Raw genomic sequence first — 12,422 nt, forward strand, 5'->3', positions numbered from 1 at the left:
AGCAGGGCACAGCCCCCCCCGGGATGCCTCAAGCCATGGCTCAAGGAGGGGCCCTTGGGAAGCTCTGTGCCCAGAGCCCTGCGGGGCTGTCTGCAGGGTGAGATCCGTGCCGCCCTGCACGGGGAGGAGGTGCCCAGAGCACGGGGAGGAGGTGCCCCTGGCTCTGCTCTGGACAGACAGAAGGAGGGGGCACTGGGCCAGGCTGTACTCAGCTGGACGGTGTGTGTGTGTGTGTGTGTGTGTGTGAGTGTGTGTGTGAGTGTGAGTGAGTGTGTGAGTGTGTGTGTGTATGTGTGAGTGTGTGTGAGTGTATGTGTGTGTGAGTGTGTGTGTGTGTGTGAGTGAGAGTGAGTGAGTGTGTGTGTGAGTGAGTGTGTGTGTGAGTGTGTGTGTATGTGAGTGTGTGTGTGAGTGTATGTGAGTGTGTGTGTGTGAGTGAGTGTGTGTGTGAGTGTATGTGTGTGTGAGTGTATGTGTGTGAAAGTGTGTATGTGAGTGTGTGTGTGAGTGTGTGTGTATGTGAGTGAGTGTGTGTGTGTGAGTGTATGTGTGTGTGTGTGTGAGTGTGTGTATGTGAGTGTGTGTGTGTATGAATGTGTGTGAGTGTGTGTGTGTGTGAGTGAGAGTGTGTATGTGTGTGTGTGTGTGTGAGTGTGTGTATGTGAGTGTGTATGAATGTGTGTGAGTGTGTATGTGTGTGTGAGTGTGTGTATGTGTGAGTGTGTGTGAGTGTGTGTGTGTGAGAGTGTGTGTGTATGTGTGAGTGTGTGTGTGAGAGTGAGTGTATGTGTGAGTGTGTGTGTGTGAGTGTATGTGAGAGTGTGTGTGTGTGTGTGTGTGTGTGTGTGTGTGTGTGTGTGTCCAGAGCACTGGACTTGCAAGCTGCTCGGCTCAGAGGGGTGGTGTGCAGGCCTGGGGGATGGAGAGAGAGAGCTCTTCTGTTTGTGACGGGGGTGAGTTGGGGCTCTGGCTGGGAGGGCCTGGGCCTCATGCAGGTTGAGGGGCTGCGGAGCGGCCTCCTGCCTCCTGGTGAGGCACTGCTGGAGCTGGGGTGCTGGGGTGTGCAGGCTCTCTCCTCCGCTGGCCCTGTTCCCCAGGGTGCCTCCCCACTCCAGGAGCGGCTGGGAAGAGTTTGAGCCCCGCGTGCCCTGGTGGCTGCCGGCAGGGCGTGTGCTCACACAGGCTCGTGTGCCCTGTGCTACCCTGTGCCCCTCAACCGACGTGCCCCAGCAGGCCTGTGTCTGTGTACCCATCCGCACATGCGTGTGCGTGCACGCATCTGTGCGGGGTCCATGTCTCCTGTTTCCAAGGAGACAGAGAGCTGGGCTCTAGCAGGAATGTCAGCCAAGCCTCAGCCCCTGGATCCTGGATGCAGCCCCAGAGAGGGAAGCAGTAAGGAGGGGCAGTGGACACTGCCCGTCTCAGGAGGATGGATCCCCTCTCCTGCCCCCCTTGCCAGGACCGGGGACACTGCTGCCAGCCCAGGGCCACCCGCACGGGCACCTCGGACACCTCGTGAGGCCTGGCTGGGTGCCTGAGGCGGGGCGATGATGCAGGCAGGACCCCTCCTGGAAGCTCACAGGTGGGGAGGCAGGCTCAGACTCAGAAGGGCTCTCGGGGTGCTGGCACCCAGAGGTGTCCTGTACTCGTGGGCCACCGGTGAGGTGGCTGAGCTCCCAGGTGGAGTGGCCCTGACCCCTGCTGGCTGGGTGGGGCCTCCTCAGAGCCATGAGTGACCCCACCTGGCACTGTGCAGGCTGAGGGGCACAGGCTGTTCCATCTCAGCAACCACCCCCGGGAACCTCATGGCAGGTGAGGGGCACCCCTGCACCCACAGACAGCCGTCCTCCCTGCACAGGCACAGAGCCCCTCCCACGTGCCTTCCCCCTTCACCCCGCAGCTGCTCACCAGGGAGCATCTGGAAGTGAGGGGTACACACAGGGTCTCTGGAAGTGGGGTGCACACAGGGGTCTCGAAGTGGGGTGCACACAGGGGTCTCTGGAAGTGGGGTGCACACAGGGGTCTTGAAGTGGGGTACACACGGGTCTCTGGAAGTGGGGTGCACACAGGGGTCTCGAAGTGGGGTGCACACAGGGGTCTCTGGATGTGGGGTGCACACAGGGGTCTCTTGAAGTGGGGTGCACACAGGGGTCTCGAAGTGGGGTACACACGGGTCTCTGGAAGTGGGGTGCACACAGGGGTCTCTGGAAGTGGGGTGCACACAGGGGTCTCTGGAAGTGGGGTGCACACAGGGGTCTCTGGAAGTGGGGTGCACACAGGGGTCTCTGGAAGTGGGGTGCACACAGGGGTCTCTGGAAGTGGGGTGCACACGGGTCTCGAAGTGGGGTGCACACAGGGGTCTCGAAGTGGGGTGCACACAGGGGTCTCTGGAAGTGGGGTGCACACAGGAGTCTCTGGAAGTGTGGTGCACACAGGGGTCTCTGGAAGTGGAGTGCACACAGGGGTCTCGAAGTGGGGTGCACACAGGGGTCTCTGGAAGTGGGGTGCACACAGGGGTCTCTGGAAGTGGGGTGCACACAGGGGTCTCTGGAAGTGGGGTGCACACAGGGGTCTCTGGAAGTGGGGTGCACACAGGGGTCTCTGGAAGTGGGGTGCACACAGGGGTCTCGAAGTGGGGTGCACACAGGGGTCTCTGGAAGTGGGGTGCACACAGGAGTCTCTGGAAGTGTGGTGCACACAGGGGTCTCTGGAAGTGGAGTGCACACAGGGGTCTCGAAGTGGGGTGCACACAGGGGTCTCTGGAAGTGGGGTGCACACAGGGGTCTCTGGAAGTGGGGTGCACACAGGGGTCTCTGGAAGTGGGGTGCACACAGGGGTCTCTGGAAGTGGGGTGCACACAGGGGTCTCGAAGTGGGGTGCACACAGGGGTCTCTGGAAGTGGGGTGCACACAGGAGTCTCTGGAAGTGTGGTGCACACAGGGGTCTCTGGAAGTGGAGTGCACACAGGGGTCTCGAAGTGGGGTGCACACAGGGGTCTCTGGAAGTGGGGTGCACACAGGGGTCTCTGGAAGTGGGGTGCACACAGGGGTCTCTGGAAGTGGGGTGCACACAGGGGTCTCGAAGTGGGGTGCACACAGGGGTCTCTGGAAGTGGGGTGCACACAGGGGTCTCTCACCCGGGCCCTGCCAGCAGCACTTGTGTCCCCAGCTTTGGGGACAGCAACTGCAGTTCTCCACGTGGCCCCTCAAGCAGCGGGGCTCACAGCCCCAGGGACAGGCGTGTCCGCTGTCCACGTGCCCTGCAGCCCTGACCACCCCAGAAGCCCCTGATGGCGGCAGGCACCTCAACAGCCCGGATCCCCCGCAGACCCGAGACGTTGCCAGAAACGTGCAGGTGTGACACCCGGGGTGCTGGGCTGTGCTGTGGGAGCTCTGCGCTTAGCACCAGTGCTCAGAGTGGCCGCTGCCTCATGTGCCGCAGCGTGTAGGGAAGCCCTGGGAGCCTGGCGTCGGGTGAGTGAGGACCAAGCTCTCCCTCTCCCTCTGGGTTCAGGTAGGAGGCAGCGTTGCAGCCAGCTCCCACCTGCCAGAGAGCCGCAGGGTGAGGGAGGCCTCCCCCAGGCCGGAGTGCGGGGCTGGCGAGGCCCCAGGAGCAAGTCTCTAGAGGAGAGAGGGTACGTTTTAACACGGGAATCGTTTGCACACAGGAACAAGTGATTGTTATGTGGTGACGTCCTCCTTCACCTTTCTTTTTTCTTTTTTTTTGCCTCCAGGGTTTTATCACTGGGCTCAGTGCCTGCACTATGAATCCACTGCTCCTGAACGCTATTTTTTTCCCTTTTGTTGCCCATGTTGTTTATTGTTGTTGTTGTCATTGTTATTATTGCTATTGGTGTTGATGTTAGGACAGAGAGAAATGGAGAGAGGAGGGGAAGACAGAGAGGGGGAGAGAAAGACAGACACCTGCAGACCTGCTTCACCACCTGTGAAGTGACGCCCCTGCAGGTGGGGAGCCGGGGGTTCGAACCGGGATCCTTGTGTGGGTCCTTGTGCTTGTGCCACGTGCGCTTAACCCTCTGCACTACCGCCCAGCCCCTCCTTTAGTTTTTCCTCCAGGGTTTTCTCTGGGGCTCAGTGCCAGTACTATGAATCCGCTGCTCCTAGAGGCCATTTTTTCCAAGTTATTAGACAGCACAGAGAGAAATTGAGAGAGGAGGAGGGGAAGCTAGAGAGGGAGAGAGAGAGAGAGAGAGAGAGAGAGGGAGAGAGACACCTACAGACCCGCTTCACCATGCATGAAGCTTCCCTCCTGAATGTGGGGAGCTGGGGACTTGAACCTGGATCCTTGTGCTTAGTACTATATGTGCTTAACCCGCAGTGCCACTGCCCAGCTACCCCCCGTGTGCGTGTTTTCTTTTTTAAAAAACCTTTTAAAAGTCTTTAAAATTATCTTTACTTATGGGTAGAGATAGCCAGAAATCAAGAGGGAAGGGGGAGACAGAGAGGAAGAGAGACAGAGAGACACCTGCAGCCCTGCTTCATACTCATGAAGCTTCCCTCTGCAGGTGGGGATGTAGTAAACTTTTTTTTCTTCCCATTTTTGTTGCCCTTATTGTCATTGTTGTTATTGCTGTTGTTGCTGGATAGGACAGAGAGAAATTGAGAGAGGAGGGAAAGACACATGGGGGAAGAGAAAGACAGACACCTGCAGACCTGCTTCACCACTTGTGAAGTGACTCCCCTGCAGGTGGGGAGCCGGGGTCTCGAAATGGGATCCTTGTGCTTTGTGCCATGTGTGCTTAACCCACTGCGCTACCTCTAGCCCCCTCTAATAAACTTCTAAAACCACAGTCACACCACGTTTATTTATTTTTTCCCTTTTTTTGCCCTGTTTTTTTTTTTTTTTTTTTTGTGTGTGTGTGTTGTTGTTGTGGTTATTATTGTTGTTGTTACAGATGTCATTGTTGTTGGATAGGACAGAGAGAAATGGAGAGAGGAGGGGAAGACAGAGAGGGGGAGAGAAAGACAGACACCTGCAGACCTGCTTCACCGCCTGTGAAGCGACTCCCCTACAGGTGGGGAGCCGGGGGCTCGAACCGGGATCCTTACGCCGGTCCTTGGGCTTTGCACCACCTGCGCTTAACCCGCTGCAATGCCACCCGACTCCCTACTTTTATTTTTAAACCTCCACCGCCAAGGACACGACGCTGTCACGCCCTCTAACGCTCTCCATGCCTGCAAACTATTCTCTCCCTGCTACACCCTGTATCTCGGGCTTGTCCTCTGCTGGTGGACACGTGGACGGCAGCCCACATCTCTGTCACCAAGGCTGCCACCATGTGTCTGTCTGTTTCCGTGGAGGAAACGATCGCCCTGCCAGTCGGTGGCTTGTCTGCCGACACGCTGGCCTCTCCGAGGTGCCCCTGCACTGTCTCCATTTCTTGGCCCTGCCTCCCCCTGACTGCCAGCACCCTCCTCCCACCAGAAGAGTGGGTGTGCTCTGTGGCCTGCCCTGCCAGGCTGGGGATAGCTGTGCGGCCCTGGCTGGCCGCTGGTGCCGCCTCACGAGAGGTGCTGGCAGCGTGCGGCAGGGCTTCCCGGCCCGGCCCGGCCCGGCAGCACTGAGCTCACAGTCGCTTTCACACACCGGAGCCAGACTGTGGGCGCACATGTCTTGTCGCAGTTGGTGGCCCGCCGCACAGGGTGACGGCCACAGAGGGAGGGTTTCCGAGCACTTGAACGGCTGTTGCCAAAGCCCCAGATGCCAAGGTCAGGCCCAGAATTCCGGACTGACCGTGGGCACGAGCACGTCACCGAGCCTCTTCCGGGGGGGTTCCCTGGCTGCGGCGTGAGTGAATCTGGCTGGCGGGGGGAGGGCTGGTTTCTCAGCACTGCCTGGCCCCTCTCTCTACCCATAGAGCGTCCCTTGAAATTTGTAGCTGGGGGTGGGGGTGGGGGCTTGATTTCCTCTGTGGAGCTGCCCCTGTGAAACAGTGGTGGCCTGGCCCATGGGAGGGCTTGTCCACATCTACTGTGGAAAAGCCAGGCTCCTCAAGCTTAGCAGGTTCAGAGAAACATGAAGGGTGCTGTTCTTACGACAGAGGACACAACTGAGAAGAGAGAAGCAGCAGCAGCGACAGAAAAGAGAAAAGATTCCTGTGTCTGTCTGGGTTCTCTGCAGCCCTCTGCCTCCGCACAGCCTGAGACCCTGGGCTGAGAGCTCACCGGTCCAGCCAACCACAGAATGGGGTCCTGGGACACCACAGGCAGGAGGCCATGGGGCAGGTGGGCAGTGACTGGGGCCCCGCCACCATGTGTGCGGCATCAAGCAGGAAACAACATGGTCCCCGATCAAGTTCTTTTCTGTAATCCTGAGTATTTGCTCAAAGCCCGAAAGCCAAATGCCCATATCCTACGCAGAGCCAGACAGAGCCCTCAACTCCCAGGGACAGTCAGACACGGCCCTCAGCTCCCAGGGACAGTCAGACACGGCCCTCAGCTCCCAGGGACAGTCATACACTGCCCTCAGTTCCCAGAGACAGTCAGACACAGCCCTCAGCTATCAGGGACAGTCAGACACGGCCCTCAGCTCCCAGGGACAGTCAGACACGGCCCTCAGCTCCCAGAGACAGTCATACACTGCCCTCAGCTTCCAGGGCTCCCAGGGAAAGTCAGACACGGCCCTCAGCTCCCAGAGACAGTCAGACACGGCCCTCAGCTCCCAGGGACAGTCAGACACAGCCCTCAGCTCCCAGGGACAGTCAGACACGGCCCTCAGCTCCCAGGGACAGTCAGACATGGCCCTCAGCTCCCAGGGACAGTCAGACACGGCCCTCAGCTCCCAGAGACAGTCAGACACGGCCCTCAGCTCCCAGGAACAGTCAGACACAGCCCTCAGCTATCAGGGACAGTCAGACACGGCCCTCAACTCCCAGGGACAGTCAGACACTGCCCTCAGCTCCCAGGGACAGTCAGACACGGCCCTCAGCTCCCAGGGACAGTCAGACACGGCCCTCAGCTCCCAGAGACAGTCATACACTGCCCTCAGCTTCCAGGGCTCCCAGGGACAGTCAGACACGGCCCTCAGCTCCCAAGGACAGTCGGACACTGCCCTCAGCTTCCAGGGCTCCCAAGGACAGTTGCACACAGCCCTCAGTTCCCAGAGATAGTCATACACTGCCCTCAGCTTCCAGGGCTCCCAGGGACAGTCAGACATGGCCCTCAGCTCCCAGGGACAGTCAGACACGGCCCTCAGCTCCCAGGGACAGTCAGACACGGCCCTCAGCTCCCAGGGACAGTCAGACATGGCCCTCAGCTCCCAGGGACAGTCAGACACGGCCCTCAGCTCCCAGGAACAGTCAGACACGGCCCTCAGCTGCCAGGGACAGTCAGACGCAGCCCTCAGATACCAGGGAAAGTCAGACATAGCCCTCAGCTCCCAGGGACAGTCAGACACGGCCCTCAGCTCCCAGAGACAGTCAGACACGGCCTTCAGCTCCCAGGGACAGTCGGACACTGCCCTCAGCTTCCAGGGCTCCCAAGGACAGTTGCACACAGCCCTCAGTTCCCAGAGACAGTCATACACTGCCCTCAGCTTCCAGGGATCCCAGGGAAAGTCAGACACGGCCCTCAGCTCCCAGGGACAGTCAGACACGGCCCTCAGCTCCCAGGGACAGTCAGACACGGCCCTCAGCTCCCAGGGACAGTCAGACACGGCCCTCAGCTCCCAGGGACAGTCAGACACGGCCCTCAGCTCCCAGGGACAGTCAAACACTGCCCTCAGCTCCCAGGGACAGTCAGACATGGCCCTCAGCTCCTCAGCAGCTCCAGTGGGCCCAGTGATCACAGGACAGGTGTTCTCAAATACACTATGGCCACCATGGTGCTGGATGCCCCCCTGAACCACTGGGCCAAACCGTCCTGTGGGCAGACGCCAGTGTGGGGGATAGAACGGGGAGCTAGACGGCCCAGGTGTGTTTAGGACTCACCACACACAGCACCAAGCAGGCAGCAGGGGCCCTGCAGACACCGATCCATTTCTCTAGCCACAGTCCCATCCAGGGATGGACGCCGGGCCCCCAGAGAGGGGCGCTGGCTCTCCGCAGACCATGAGCTCCTTCTAGGACCAGTCTGGAGCTGCCTGTCTCCTGAAGGTGTTCCCCCAGCCTCTGAGAGCCTGTTCCAGAGAGCCCCCTTTGGGGGCACAGGGTGTGGCAATGTGGAGCCCTTCTGGTCCCACGGTGGGAAGGGCTTAGTTGCCGGGATCACTGGGAGACCCTGCCAGAACCGTGTGCTCGTGACACCCACGGGTGGAGGGTGCAGACACACACGCCGCCCCCTGCTGGCAGACCTGGGTCAGGGAACCCAGAGTCCACAGCGGTGCACCTGCCCTACTCACCCTGCCCCTGCTGGTGGGGTCCTGGCCAGCCTGCCTTCTGGGCGGGGCCACCTTGGTAAGAAATGGGCTCCGGAAACACCACTGGAGTCCCTGGGCTGGGGCCGGGCTCCCCCTGCCCCCACTGGGGCTCCACTGTGGAGGCCATGGCACCTCCGGTTTGCCCACCCCTTCCAGAGAGAGATCACAGCAGCCAGACCTGCTGCCCTGCCTGGGCCTGCCTCTTGCTCTGGGGGGCCAGAGCACCTGGCTGGGGGTACGAGGGCTCTGCGTGGCTGCCCTAGCCCCACTCGGCCGCGTACGCCCCGGGGCTGGGGGCGGAGGTTCCTCCTGGCCACGAGCCCTGGGTCTGAGCCTGCCCCTGCGTGCTGTAAGACACCTGGCTCTCTCCATCTGGGAGTGGGGCGGGGGCAGGCCGTGCCAGCTCTCAGGGCCCCTCACCTCTAACGTGGCATGTCAGGCTCTGGACCCTGCCCTCCCTGGCCAGGTGTGGGTGCGATGCCACCTGGATCTGCCCAGATGCACCTCAGGGTGCTGTGCAGACTTTCCCCAGCACTGCCTGTCTTCTCAGAACCCGGAGCCATCGGGGCTTTTTTCCCCCTGCACCCGGAGCCTGAAGCAGCAGAGTCCTGTGAGGAAGCTCCCAGCAGCCGGTACCCAGCTCTGTGCAGGCTGCTCCAAGGCCTGTCAGCCCAGCTCCAGCTCCACTCTGTCCTCTTCCTGCTGCCTGGAGCTCGCTGGGGCCTGCCGGTGGGGCTGGAGGGAGGGGGCTGCAGGTCCTGGGGGGCTGGAGGGAGCAGGGGGTCTGGGCTGCAGGCCTGGTCCCCGCCCCCTGGACCACCAGCCTGTTTGCAGTCAACAGAGCTGCAGTCAGCTTTCGGCCTCCCCTCAGCCCTTTGTTCCCTGGTCACAGGCGCAGCAGGACTGTCTCCGCCTTAGGAAAAAGGCCGTTTCCTCTAGGAAGTGACCGGGCCTGTGGTTCTCGCACCCCCCTCTGGTGACATTCTGGGTGCCACTAGCTGTGATGCCACCTCTGGTAGGGCACCCTGTTCTGCAGAGCTACAGAGCTCAAGAAAGGCCCTCGCAGGTGCCCAAATCCTGCTTGCCGGCCCCCGAAAGGCCCCCGCCCCCGCCCTGCCTCCTCCCGCTGCGCCCACTGCGGCTTGGGGGGCATCTGGTCCTGCGGCCTCCGCACCATGCGCCCAGGGTTCCCTGCGCCCCCGCGGCCCCCAAACTAGCCGCCCCCGCCCCGCTTCCAGCCCTTGACGCGCCCGGCCAGGACCGCGGGGTGGGGGCCGGTAGGTGGGTCGGCGGAGTGCCAGCCGCCCCTCTGGTCCCCGGACCCGCGCCCCACCTCCGCACCTGCTTGTCCGGCGCCCCCCGCAGGGCAGGCCTGGCACCGCATCCCCCGCCTTCCCCCCCCCCCCCCCCGCATCTGCCAGTCTGGTGCCCCCCGCCCCCCCCACACCTGCTTGTCGGCCCCGCCCCCTGCACCTACTCGTCCCCGGCCTGTCCTCCCCGCACCTGCTTGTCGACCTCCCCCTCTGCACCTGTCCCCCACACGCCTGCCCCCGCCCCTGCTCGTCCTCCAGCACCTGTCTCCGCACCTGCCCCTGCACCTGTCCCCCCCGCACCTGCCCTCCCCGCACTTGCTTGTCCCCCGCACCTGCCCCTCCGCACCTGCCCCCCCCCGCACCTGCCCCCCCCACCTGCCCCCGCACCTGCCCCCCCGCACCTGCCCCCCACCTGCCCCCCCACACCTGCCATCCACACCTGCCCCTGCACCAGCCCCCCGCACCTGCCCTCCCCACACCTGCCCCCTGCACCTGCCCCCTGCACCTGCCCCCCCGCACCTGCCCTCCCCACACCCGCCCCCCCGCACCTGCCCCCCGCACCTGACCTCCCCACACCTGCCATCCACACCTGTCCCCTGCACCTGCCCCCCCCGCACCTGCCCCCTGCACCTGACCTCCCCACACCTGCCATCCACACCTGCCCCCTGCACCTGCCCCCAGCACCTGCCCCCGCACCTGCCCTCCCCACACCTGCCCCCTGCACCTGCCCTCCCCACACCTGCCCCCTGCACCTGCTCCCTGCACCTGCCCCCAGCACCTGCCCCCGCACCTGCTTGTCGGGCGGCTCTCGGGCCGAGGTTGCGGGCTTGGGCGAGGGCGCGCGTCCGCACTCGCAGCCCTCCAGCAGGTAGAGGCCGGCGGGCCGCGGGCTGGCGTCGCTGTCGAAGTAGAAGAGAAGGTTCTGCAGCAGCGCGAACCACTTGGTCTGCCACTTGGCGTCCGCGCCGCGCCGGCCCAGGTACCCGCGCCGGGTGCCGTCCCTGCGGGCCAGCAGCCCCAGCGCCGCGGCGTGGCCGTCGTTGAGCCGGATGCCCTTCTGCATGGCGGGGCCGGGGCGGCGATGGAGCGGGGCCGGGGACAGGCCGGGGACAGGCCGGGGACCGAGCGGGGCGGAGCCGCACAGACTCCCGGCGCCGCGCACGCAGCCCGCCTGCCCGCCCCGCGCAACGCTGCGCCGCGCAGCGCACCAGGAGGCGGAGCCGGGGCTGCGGGACGGGGCGGGGGGGACCTGCGGGACGGGGCGGGGGGGGGCATGCGGGACGGGGCGGGGGGGACCTGCGGGACGGGGCGGGGGGGACCTGCGGGACGGGGCGGGGGGGGGACCTGCGGGACGGGGCGGGGGGGGGACCTGCGGGACGGGGCGGGGGGGAGCCTGCGGGACGGGGCGGGGAGGCCCTGCGGGACGGGGCGGGGGGGACCTGCGGGACGGGGCGGGGGGGGACCTGCGGGACGGGGCGGGGGGGCCATGCGGGACGGGGCGGGGGGGCCTGCGGGACGGGGCGGGGGGACCTGCGGGACGGGGCGGGGGGGGGACCTGCGGGACGGGGCGGGGGGGGCCTGCGGGACGGGGCGGGGGGAGCCTGCGGGACGGGGCGGGGGGCCATGCGGGTCGGGATAGGGAGACCCCTCCTGCAGCGACAGGGATCTGGGGGCTGTCTGCAGCGACAGGTGTCCCGGGGAGGGGGCAGCCCGGCCTGTGCAGGGGACCCTGGGGTCGTCGCGGGGAGGGGGCAGCCCGGAGCCCCCCCCCTCCTGCCCAGCCGCCCCTCTGCAGAGAACCTTCAGGCCTCAGGCGGGGGGTGGGGAGGGGTTGGGGGGTGGGGGGGTGGGGGGGGCCGGTGGTGACCTCATGATCCCCAGGCCCGAGACCGGAGGTCAGCCGCCCGAGGATGGGGGGCTGCATGGGTGGGGGGCTGCACGGGGTGGGGGGCTGCACGGGGTGCGGGTCTGCACTGGGTGGGGGGCTGCACGGGGTGGGGGGCTGCACGGGGTGCGGGTCTGCACTGGGTGGGGGGCTGCACTGGGGTGGGGGCTGCATGGGGTGGGGGCTGCATGGGGTGGGGGCTGCATGGGGTGGGGGCTGCATGGGGTGGGGGCTGCACGGGATGGGGGGCTGCACGGGGTGGGGGTTGCACGGAGTCGGGCTGCACGGGGTGGGGTTGCTCGGGATGGGGGGCTGCATGTGTTGGGGCTGCCTGGGGTGAGGTGCCGGGTGGAGGGCTGCACAGGATGGGTGTGCACACGGGGTGGTGGTGCAGTTGGTGGTGTCATTGGGTTGGGGCTGCACGGGGTGGGCTGCACGGGGTGGGGGCTTCATAGGGTGCTGCACGGGGTAGTGGCTCCCCGGCTTTGGTTTCTGGCTGGGGGCTTGTCATTGTGGGGCTGGAGCCCAGGGTTCTGCAGGCACTGTGGGGAAGAGATTCTGCCTGCCAGGGTCAGCCTTCGGACACCCTAGTGTTCTGGAGCCCTGGGGACCCCACATTGGCTGGAAACTCGCTCCCCCTTCCCCTCTCCTGGACACCTGGACCGGGATGCTGGAGGCTGACCCTTCATCCCAGGAGGGCTCCTTCATGACTGTGATCCTGAGGGTCTCCGCCATTGCACCGATGGGGGGACTGAGGCAGGGCTGGGCTTCCCACCGCACTGTCTGAGCAAGGTGGCAACCCCTGGGCCGGGGCCACCCTGGAGCTGAGCGGGAGACTCAGTGGCTGC

General features: G+C 64.3%; 1 protein-coding gene across 4 annotated transcripts in view; it reads right to left on the reverse strand.

The window, feature by feature from the left end:
- Positions 1–10,840, reverse strand: part of RASGRF1 (Ras protein specific guanine nucleotide releasing factor 1) — a 38,288-nt gene extending 27,448 nt beyond the window's left edge. For 2 of the 4 annotated variants that reach the window (XM_060179560.1, XM_060179559.1), the window contains exon 1: positions 10,480–10,839. In XM_060179560.1, the coding sequence (XP_060035543.1) occupies positions 10,480–10,752 (273 nt within the window). In that variant the 5' untranslated portion in view covers positions 10,753–10,839. Of the gene's footprint in view, positions 1–10,479 lie in introns of all 4 variants that reach the window. The other 2 variants (XM_060179561.1, XM_060179562.1) reach the window with 1 other exon arrangement.
- Between the last annotated feature and the right edge of the window lie 1,582 nt (positions 10,841–12,422).

Source organism: Erinaceus europaeus, chromosome 20 (assembly GCF_950295315.1).
Source record: "Erinaceus europaeus chromosome 20, mEriEur2.1, whole genome shotgun sequence".
NCBI lineage: Eukaryota > Metazoa > Chordata > Mammalia > Eulipotyphla > Erinaceidae > Erinaceus > Erinaceus europaeus.